Source organism: Hyperolius riggenbachi, chromosome 10 (genome assembly GCF_040937935.1).
Source record: "Hyperolius riggenbachi isolate aHypRig1 chromosome 10, aHypRig1.pri, whole genome shotgun sequence".
Classification (NCBI taxonomy): Eukaryota; Metazoa; Chordata; class Amphibia; order Anura; family Hyperoliidae; genus Hyperolius; species Hyperolius riggenbachi.
The window spans coordinates 244,145,881-244,157,137 of record NC_090655.1 but is presented as its reverse complement, the minus strand read 5'-3'; the positions used below and the strand labels follow the sequence as shown (position 1 = coordinate 244,157,137).

Below are 11,257 nucleotides of genomic sequence, written 5' to 3'. Positions count from 1 at the left end.
CTAATTTGCATATTACAATTTTGTTGATTAAAAATATGTAACATGAAATTCTTCTCTTAACTGCCAACGCTTAGGAATTTTACAGGACAACTGAAGTGAGAAGGATATGTAGACTACTATATTTATTCCCTTTAGACTAAAACTAGTCCTTGGTAAGAGTACTTGTAAAAGGTACAAACCGGAACAAAGAACATCTATCAGGCCCTAGGCAATGTAACTGTGGGTACATGTAAGAATGATGTGCAGGTACTCTGCAGGGGAATGAGGAGATTGTAAACAGACAACACCTCTGTGTTCAATGTGCACAGCATTCTCAGTGGATTCCCTGCAGCTCTGGGGGGAGTGCATATGTAGAGTATAGTATTACTGTGTAACAAAGTAAACCTGAGACAGATGAAATTAAAGTTTTATACATACCTGGGGCTTCCTCCAGCCGCCTTTAGGATAATCAGTCCCTCGTTGTCCTCCTCCACCACCTGGATCTTCTGCTATGAGTCCAGGTACTTGAGCCAGTCGGGCGTAGTGCGCATGCACACACTCCGCCGCCAGGAGCATGCTACACCTGTGCAGCACTATTGCGCAGGTGCAGAATGTTCCTGGCTGTGGGAGCGGCATGCGGTCGGACAGCGCTGACTGGCTGAATTACCAGGACTCATAGCAGAAGATCCGGGTGGTGGAGGACAGCGAGGGACTGATTATCCTGAAGGGGGCTGGAGGAAGCCCCAGGTGTGTATAAAACTTTACTTTTCATCCGTCTCAGTTACCCTTTAATTTGTAGTCACCAAACCACATTTTAACAACATATCAAATTATTTGATTTCATCACCAAAGGGAGTGCATACATTTGCATAAATCAGCATCAATGCAGAATTATTTCCATCTCGTTGACCATCTCTATTAGTGACACAGCTACACATTAGGCTTTATTCTTACAGCATAGATGTTATTTAGTATATAGAAGAGATTCCTGTGTACACATCATATATACAGTCACAATCAGATGTGTATATCTGACCTTAAAAATACGGGGACTGCTTTATTGAAGCAGCACAAGTAACTAATTTTGATTGGTTTATTTCATTTTTGTGGACTAAGCACAGCTATTACTGTATATATATATATACATTATTTTTAATGACTATTATCTGAGAAATAGAACATTTTATCATATTTTATATTTTAATTACAGTTACAAATTCATTAGGAGTCGGAGTCGGTGCATTTTTTCCCGACTCCGACTCCAGGCACCCAAAATTGCCCGACTCCACGACTCCGACTCCACAGCCCTGTGCAGTACATGGATGTTACACATGGAAGAGGGGGCTGCACATGGAATGGGAGGGGCTGCAGTACATGGATGTTACACATGGAAGAGGGGGCTGCACATGGAATGGGTGGGGCAGCAGTACATGGATGTTACACATGGAAGAGGCGGAGGCACATGGAATGGGAGGGGCTGCAGTACATGGATGTTACACATGGAAGAGAAGGCTGCACATGGAATGGGTGGGGCAGCAGTACATGGATGTTACACATGGAAGAGGGGGCTGCACATGGAATGGGAGGGGCTGCAGTACATGGATGTTATAAATGGAAGAGGTGGAGGCACATGGAATGGGCGGGGCACTGGAGAGCTCCAACATACTAGGCCTGGAGCAGAAAAGCTATAAATCCGGCCTTGGTTATGGCCATGACCATTCTGTGTGTTGGATGTATTTCTGGAGGTGTGAGGTGGTCGCCCTTCAGGCACGGTTAGCTCCTGTATATATGTACAAACTTACTTGGGTCTCGCAGGACTGTGTGTGTTTCTGGGTTAGTACTTTAGTAGGCGTTAGTCTAATTTATGGGACCCAGCAGGAAACCTCATTGGGAAATTCCACTAACATGATTGGGTGGACAGCATCCCCTCGAACTGCAAGGTTTCTGGTTGTAGTATAAGCCCACACTATTCAGCCAATCACAATGCTTTATGCTGTAGAGGATGCTGTGATTGGAGAACTGTTCCCTATGAAGTTTCCTGCTGGGTCCTCTAAACTAGAATAGCGCCCTTTTGTGTTTATCTCATCATGTCTCCTCTGTTCAGGATATTTAAGGCTTTAATAAATCATTTCACTGACCAGCGTGAAAGAGTCCTCGGGATTCTGTGTAAAGATGCTTCCATCCATGTGCACTTTATAAAGAATAAAGGAAACATTGTAAAACAACACTGACGGTCATCACATTTCCCACACTCAGTGCATTAATAGAGCTTCTCACCGGTAATGATAGAGGGATAAGCGAAACTGAGCAAGCCTGTTATTGGCTGCTGCTCTCCATCCTCCCTACTTCCAGCTCTGTCAGGTAGATGGAGCGCAGTGTGCAGCAGCCACTAACAGGCAAGGCCAGGTTCACTGAAGAAAAAGCTGTTTCACTGATCCTTACTTCTCACCAGTGTGAGCTCTCTCATGTCTGACAAGAGCTGATTTCTGTGCAAAACATTTCCCACACTCAGCACATGAATATGGCTTCTCACCAGTGTGAGTTCTCTCATGTTTGACAAGGTATAGTTTAAGTGAAAAACATCTCCCACACTCAACACATGAATATGGTTTCTCGCCAGTGTGAATTCTCTCATGATAGACAAGGTTTCCTTTAGCTCCAAAACATTTACCACACTCAGCGCATGAATACGGTTTCTCACCAGTGTGAGTTCTCTCATGTGAGACAAGATTTGTTTTACTCCTAAAACATTTCCCACACTCAGCACATGAATATGGTTTCTCGCCAGTGTGAGTTCTCTCATGTCTGACTAAGCTTCTTTTAGCGGTAAAACATTTCCCACACTCAGCACATGAATACGGTTTCTTGCCAGTGTGAGTTCTCTCATGATTGACAAGGTTTCCTTTAGCTCCAAAACATTTACCACACTTAGCGCATGAATACGGTTTCTCACCGGTGTGAGTTCTCTCATGTGAGACAAGGTGTGTTTTACTCCTAAAACATTTCCCACACTCAGCACATGAATATGGTTTCTTGCCAGTGTGAGTTCTCTTATGTTTGACAAGGTTTACTTTATCTCCGAAACATTTCCCACACTCAGTGCATGAATATGGTTTCTCACCAGTGTGAGTTCTCTCGTGTGAGACAAGGTTTCCTTTAGCTCCAAAACATTTACCACACTCAGCGCATGAATACGGTTTCTCACCAGTGTGAGTTCTCTCATGTGAGACAAGGTGTGTTTTACTCCTAAAACATTTCCCACACTCAGCACATGAATATGGTGTCTTGCCAGTGTGAGTTCCCTTATGTTTGACAAGGTTTACTTTATTTCCGAAACACTTCCCACACTCAGTGCATGAATATGGTTTCTCACCAGTGTGAGTTCTCTCGTGTGAGACAAGGTTTCCTTTAGCTCCAAAACATTTACCACACTCAGCGCATGAATACGGTTTCTCACCAGTGTGAGTTCTCTCATGTAAGACAAGGTGTGTTTTACTCCTAAAACATTTCCCACACTCAGCACATGAATGTGGTTTCTTGCCAGTGTGAGTTCTCTTATGTTTGACAAGGTTTACTTTATCTCCGAAACATTTCCCACACTCAGTGCATGAATATGGTTTCTCACCAGTGTGAGTTCTCTCATGTTTGACAAGGTTTACTTTATCTCCAAAACATTTCCCACACTCAGGACATGAATAGGGCTTCTTACACATGTGAGATCTCTCATGACTGACCAGATGTGACTTCTGAATAAAACATTTCCCACAGGTGGAACAGGAATGAGACCCTCCAGCAGGGGGAGAGCTCTGCTGGGTATGAGACACCCCAGGATTTGACAGATGAGGGGAGACTGGGGGAATATTTGGAGGACCCTCTTGTCCAATGACATCATCATCCGTTGTACAGTCTGTGGATACAGAGAGACGAGTCTCTGAGAGGGTCCTGATGCCGGGACTCCGCCCTGCAAATAGAGAAACATCATCACTTCCTGTTAGAGAATTCTGAGGGGAGGAATAATTATCATTAGGGATAGTCAGTGGGATGCTAATAATTCCAAGTTGATGCAAAGTTTATGCAGATTGGAGATGGAGCAAATGCAGCAGCTGCATCTGATAAGAAACATACAATTTGCATTGCAGTCAGAGTTATTTGCATCTCATTGGCCATACATGGAAAAGCAGGAAATTGTAGAGCTTGATGAGACAATGGGCTCTATTCACAATCATTTACCGTATGGTGGTAAACAAAAGTCAGAACATTTCCGACGGAAATAAGGCCATGTTGACATTCACAAAGTTTTCCACATGATATTTACGCATGCAGAAATGTGCAAAAATAATGCAAAAATGTTAAAATTGTTAAATATGATTATTTTCTTCACAAAAAACGAAATTCACATAAAAAAGGGGCACATTATTTATGCCTTAACTACAATGTTTTTATCACCTGCAAGTGCCTGGTGATAATTTTTTGCTTCCCAATAAAGTAAATGGAGTCTAGAGCCTTTAGCGCTGTGTTTGTTAGACTTTAACACATTTATTTTGACTATTTTTTCCCGCATGTTTGACAACGGTTGCCACATCTTTTTTACCGCCATTTACTCGTATGCGGAAAACCCGCAGAAATTTTTTTGTGAATGCAGAAATTTAACGCTGGTAGTAATTTTGTGGTAAAAAAAAAAAAAAGCCCAATGGACTCAAAGTTTTATACTTGTGACAGGCCTATATGTACATATAGCAAGAAATCTGCACTATGTTTGTAGAGCAATGTGGATTCATTCAAGCCACGCCCACAGTGGTGCGCTAGGGTGTAACGGCCACTTTGACATGCGGCTTCCTGCACTGCAAGGCACCACCTAACCCACATTCACAGTGCGGCGGTAGCATTGTGGTATAACCAGCTGCGCTATGGTAATGCACTGCATGCAGTACATTACTGCTAAATGGGCGTCTTAAAAGACATCCGAAGCGAAAATAAACTAATGAAACAAATGATTGTATCTATCTTCCTTCTCCTAAAAATGACTTTTTAAGATATTCCACGGTTTTATTTTATGTTTAAAGAGAGTCTGAAGCGAGAATAAATCTCGCTTCAGACCTCATAGATAGCAGGAGCACGTGTGCCCCTGCTAAACCGCCGCTATCCCGCGGCTTAATTGGGGTCCCTGATTCCCCAAATCCCCTCGTTTCAGCGGGGGAGCGCTTCCTGGTTGGGGCAGGGCTAACCGTCGCAGCCCTGCCCCACGCGCGTCTGTCAGCGTGTATCTCCGCCTCTCCCCCGCCCCTCTCAGTCTTCCTTCACTGAGAGGGGCGGGGGAGAGGTGGCGATGCGCCGCTGATAGACGCGACTGGAGGCAGGGCTGCAGCCGTTAGCCCTGCCTCCAGGAGCGACCAAGTCTGCGACCAAGTGTCGCAGTGGGGGGTTTGGGGGTCAAGGGACCCTCGTTTAGCGGCGCTATAGCGGCGGTTTAGCAGGGGCACACGTGCCCCTGCTAACTATGAGCTCTGAAGCGAGATTTATTCTCGCTTCAGAGTCTCTTTAAATCTACTTTTTAAAGAGAGTCTGAAGCGAGAATAAATCTCGCTTCAGAGCTCATAAATAGCAGGGGCACGTGTGCCCCTGCTAAAACGCTGCTATAGCGCGGCTTAACGGGGGTCCCTTCACCCCCAAATCCCCCTCAATACCCGGGGAGCGCTTCCTGGTTGGGGCAGGGCAAGCCGCCGCCGCAGCCCTGCCCCACGCGCGTCTGTCAGCGCGCATCTCCGCCTCTCCCCCGCCCCTCTCAGTCTTCCTTCACTGAGAGGGGCGGGGGAGAGGCGGCGATGCGCCGCTGACAGACGCGACTGGAGGCAGGGCTGCAGCCGTTAGCCCTGCCTCCAGGAAGCAATAAATCACGACCAAATCTGCGACCAAGTGAAGGGACCCCCGTTAAGCCGCGCTATAGCGGCGGTTTAGCAGGGGCACACGTGCCCCTGCTATTTATGAGCTCTGAAGCGAGATTTATTCTCGCTTCAGAGTCTCTTTAAGTGTTAACAGTTTTATTGTTTTTGCTCAATGACACATTCATTGAAGTATGCCAGAACCAAAATCTATGAACTACTGACCCTTTTTATCTCTTTCCTGCTCTCAGAAGCCATTTTCTGCTAGGAAAGTGTTTTATAGTCACTTCCTGTCTGAGTCAGGATTAAGTAAGCCACTTACATACCTGATATTTAACTATTTCAGGCAGATAAAGATAAAAAGAAACACAGCATAGTTATTAGTGTGCTTGGCACTGTACATACCCATGTCTACCTGATCATGTCTCACGTCACTTCGGAATATCCTTTAACAGATACAGTGAAGCATACTTTCATAGACTGTATACTTCACTGTATGTGACATAGCACCTCCGTTATGTGCAGTACGACTTTTTTGTTCCAATGCATTGTCTTCCTGTTATATAGGGAACGCAATGCAACGTCCCACTGTGACCGCGGCCTTACACATTCTTATCACCATTGTGTACTTGTGTCACTCATATGCCCCTTGTAAATGTACCCTTACATTACCCTCTCTCTTATCACAAATTGTGCCAATAAATACCTTGTGAAGTCAGTGGCACCATTTGGTTCGGGCCTTGACCAAGTGCTGGAGCACCCCGATCCTCTCCCTCTCTTCCCGCCATTAGAATCTTTAGCTCACCCGGATGACGTTAGGAGGCTGCCTGTCTGACTAGTGAGGAGAGAGTAGACGGAACAGAGGCGCCAAAAGGGTAAAATAAGATAAAAGGTTTAAAATCGGGGGGGGGGGGGGGGGGGGGGGGGAGGTGGGTGATGGGTGGATCCACCTCTCCCGCAAGCAAACAAGCGAGGATGTTGATTTTTCAACACATGTAAAATTTTAATTCATACACTCCAAACAATAATGCAACGCGTTTCGCGGGCTCAACCCACTTCATCAGGCTATAAAAAACGGAGTATGACACTTGTGTGCAGGGTTGTCAGCTTAGCGCCTCTAGAGGCGCTAAGCTGACAACCCTGCACACAAGTGTCATACTCCGTTTTTTACAGCCTGATGAAGTGGGTTGAGCCCGCGAAACGCGTTGCATTATTGTTTGGAGTGTATGAATTAAAATTTTACATGTGTTGAAAAATCAACATCCTCGCTTGTTTGCTTGCGGGAGAGGTGGATCCACCCATCACCCCCCCCCCCCCCCCCTGATTTTAAACCTTTTATCTTATTTTACCCTTTTGGCGCCTCTGTTCCGTCTACACAATTTGTCCACCCTTGGTGGAGGGGTTTGGCCCCCTTCTTTCTTCACTACAGAGAGCGACTTCTTAATCCTGAGTGGGGACAGGTCTAATCTCCTCACCTGCTTATACAGTGGTTGCCTGAGAGGCAACCCGTGTTTGTGAGTATAAACTCTCTTATACTATCACATATTCACCTAACAAAACTTACTGCACCATATTGGGCTCTCGGTGTTCCCCTCCCTTACTTAGTGAGGAGAGAGAATCAGGCAGTAATCAGGACATTACTCACTTCGCCAGGCAGTCAGTGTGAGACAGGTGAGCTCCGTGGGAACTTGCTGCGGAGAGTGTGGGACATCCTAACTGCTAGGGGGCGCAGGTCATGTAAATGGATGTCGCACACAGTAATGAAGGGAAGGGAGCCTCTGATCTGCAGAGATATCCCTCTGGCCAGACGTGACCTGAGGTCTGCTCTCCCCACCACTTGTCTTCCTCTCCTTCATTTTTCTCTTAACCCTTAAAGGACACCTTAAGCAAGATGGATAAGGAGGCTGAAAAAGCTGAGCCTGTTTGTCTGTGTGCTACCGTGCAGGCATTAGCAGTCTGAGGCTACACAGTGCAGCCATGCACCCAGCTTGTCAGTCTGCTTTGCGGGGGAGGGGGGGCAGCGCTGGAATGGCAAGGCAGAGAGGTGAAGGGAGATAAGGGAAGCATCTAGGGGATCCAGATACTTCCATCTACTTAAATAAGTACCCAAATTTGTCATTGTTTTCCCTTCAGGTTAAACACCTAAACACTCTTCCTGTTGTCTTATTCTAACTAAACACCAGGGATGTAACTACACTGGGCCAGCCCCCTTCTGCCAACCTCCATAATGGGGGGGTGGTTTGTGTGCTGGGCTTGGGATCAAGGGGGGGGGGGGGGCATCATGTATAGCAGCAGCAGAGCTAAACAGGCCCCTTTTCATTTCCTCTTCAGTTTGCAAGTGCCGTGCAGCCAGCCAATCACCATGCAGGTTCAGTCACATGTTGCTTGGCAACTGGCTGGCTGCACTCCAATTGCACACTGAAGAGGAAGTGAAGGAACCTGTATTGTCGACAGAAGTAGGTAATGTATACTGCTCCACTGCTGCTCTGCATTATGTACAGGATCAGGGTACCGTTCCCGGGCCACTCCCCTGCTGGGGTTATTGTTATGCATCTGAAGCTCCACCCCCAGCTCCCGGGCCAATCCCCCGCTGGGGTTATTGTTGCATATCTTAAAGAAAACCTGTACTGAAAATTAAAAGTCAAAATAACCATACACAAGTCATACTTACCTGCAGTGTAGTCTACTCCTCAATCTCTTTTTCCTCTCCTGTGTCCTGTTTGTCCACTGTGATCAATGGAATTCTCCGTCCTCCATTTTGAAAATGGCCCTTACCCCATAACAGCTTCCTGGTCAGCACACAGTTAAACTGTAATATCGCCCACTTGAGCCATAGAGAAACATGGACACATCAGTTCTCCTCTCAGCTGTAACTGACAGCAACTGATATATAACTGACAGCAACTGATATATTTCAGTTCTGCCAAAATGTTGTCAGAACTGGAATTGATCATTGTCAGAAGAAAATGGTGAGCTTCTGAGACGAACTGATGGCAAGGTTACTGTGTAATGTTCATTTAAAGTTACATTATGTGTTTATTTTAAATAATTTTACTCAGTACAGGTTCTCTTTAAGCTCCACCCTTAGCTCCCGGGCCCCTCCCAAGCAGGGGTTATTGTTACGCACCAGTTTAAAACTCAAATGTTCACCATAAATGTTAGAGTACAAATCTTGTAGATTTAAAACTGCAATGTAAACCTCAGATTTAGTGATGCAGGAATATGCAGGTGCTAGGGTTAATAACTCACTAACTTGCCCATAAACCATTACATGTCTGAAGCTCCGCCTACCTCCCCAGGAAAAAGGTTGTGGCATTTTCTGCCCGAAGTGTCAGAAAGCACTGTGGCCACCCCCCACCTGAGTTGCCACGGCCACAGCAACCCAGGTGGGGTTGGCCACAGAACTTTTGCCAGCCAGGGGGCAGAAGGGTGACGCTCAAGACGTCTAATGATTTATGGGAGAGCTGATGAGTTATTAACACTGGCACCCACTGATCCTTACATCACTAAGACATTGCTGATACCTGACCTCCATCCTAACCTTAAAGAGGAGCTGTCAGCCATACTATCTCAGAAAAAAACACATGTATAAGTAGATAAATACTTGCTCTACTTTCATATGTATTGCACTGTCCACATTTTTATTTTAGTGATTTTTCTACAGTAAACAAAAGAGAAAATCCTTCATAGCATTTCCCATTTTAAGTGTGGCTATTTTGAAGCCAATTCTGATGTCATTTCCTCCCTTACTCTCCTCTGCCTGATTTGCCCACCCTTCACTATAGAAAGTGCATTGTCTCAGCATGAGAAATATTGGCCAATCAGAGAGGAACAGAGGTGTGGGAGGGGAAAGAGGCTTAATTAAGGCATTAGTTAAGTCTGAGGGGAAATAGAGAAGCAAATAAGACAACTCATTAGGTAGCTGCAACACCTATAGCTCTGCACTGGTGGTATTATGGTACTGGGATGGCAGAGAGTGGTCTTAACCATTACCCTTCTTCCTATTATTATGGATTTATATGGCGCCAACATATTATGCAGCACTGTACAATAAATAAGATTACAGACATTGATAATGGGAGTGACAGTCAACAGAAAATAAGCAATAAGGTACACAATGCCATATCGTACACTGGAGTAATAGTCTCAGTAATTCCGGTTCACGTTACTCTGTGAGCAGAGTGCACAGATACACAAGGAGGGAGGGCCCTGCAAGGCTTACAATCTAAAGGGAGGGGGTGGTAACATGTTAGGAGAGGGCTGAGTGGAAATGACCTTGTTGTGATGTCATATTGTGGAGAATTGCTGGTGAATTCTGGTAATTCAGGAGCCTGAAGACACAGATGTCCTGACACCCCAGACTTCCTCCTCCATGTACCTACAAACCCCCACTTCTTCCTCTATGAACCTATAAACCCAGGCCCAGCTGTCACTTCTCCCTTACTTCCCTTGCCCATCATAGGTATCTACAAGCGTCTCTTAGCATTAAGAAGCCAGATATACCCTCCCCACAATGGAATGCCGAGAGCTAAGCGAGTAACCTCTCAGGACTCTGCACAGGGAAGAAGGGAGGCACTAGGAGAGGGGAGTGAGTCGCCCCTTCCATCTGCAGGCTTCCTGTAGGCATGTGCCTACAGTGCCTTATGGTAAATCCGGCCATGGCTTTACCCTTAAACTGACATCCTTTAAATGCGAGCTGACGTCAGCTGTGAACTGACTAGCAGCCTGTCACGTACCTGTAGCGGAGGAGACCAATTTGCTGAGGGCAGCAACCCCTGCGACTTATCAACCAGAGGCCCTGGTTTGGGGACAGGGTCCTCCTGTTAACACGGGGCAGGAGTGCTCGCAGAACCAGTAGCTGGAGCAGACAGGAACTGGAGACTCCCGCAGGACAGGTCTGGTAGTGCAATAACCCGTCCACCAGTAGGACTGCAGGTGATCTTGACACGCAGGTCCTGTAGAGGTTAAACACAGAAGCAGATCCTTGGACAGGCCGGGTTCGGTAACGGAGCGGGTAGTCAGACAGGCAGGGTTCGGTAACAGAGCGGATTCTCAGACACGCAGGGTTCAGCAACAGAGCGGGTAGTCGTACACAGCATAAGTCAAAGCCAGAGCGGGAAGTCAGACGAGCCAAGGTCAGCATGGAGCAGGGTCAGAACAGGCAGACAAAGTGTCAGGTCACAGGAACCAACTAGCTGCAATACTACAGCAAAGCTGCTAGGGTTCTCCAGGCTTAAATAGGCCTCTTGGTGCGCACCGCGCGCACAACGTAGTGCATCACGCGCGCACGGCACAGCGTGTCACGCGCGCATGCGCAAACGCAAACACGCGCAAGACACGAGTGCGCACGCGCACAACACGCGAAAACAAACAGATATGCATAAAGCAGCCGTCCCTGC

General features: G+C 46.4%; 1 protein-coding gene across 1 annotated transcript in view; it reads right to left on the bottom strand.

Annotated features, from left to right (window-relative positions):
• Nucleotides 1-1,076: 1,076 nt before the first annotated feature.
• LOC137537023 (uncharacterized) overlaps nucleotides 1,077-11,257 on the bottom strand; it is a 213,715-nt gene continuing 203,534 nt past the window's right edge. The window contains 1 exon segment of the mRNA XM_068259179.1: nucleotides 1,077-3,940. Coding sequence (XP_068115280.1) covers nucleotides 2,418-3,940 — 1,523 coding nt within the window. The 3' untranslated portion in view covers nucleotides 1,077-2,417.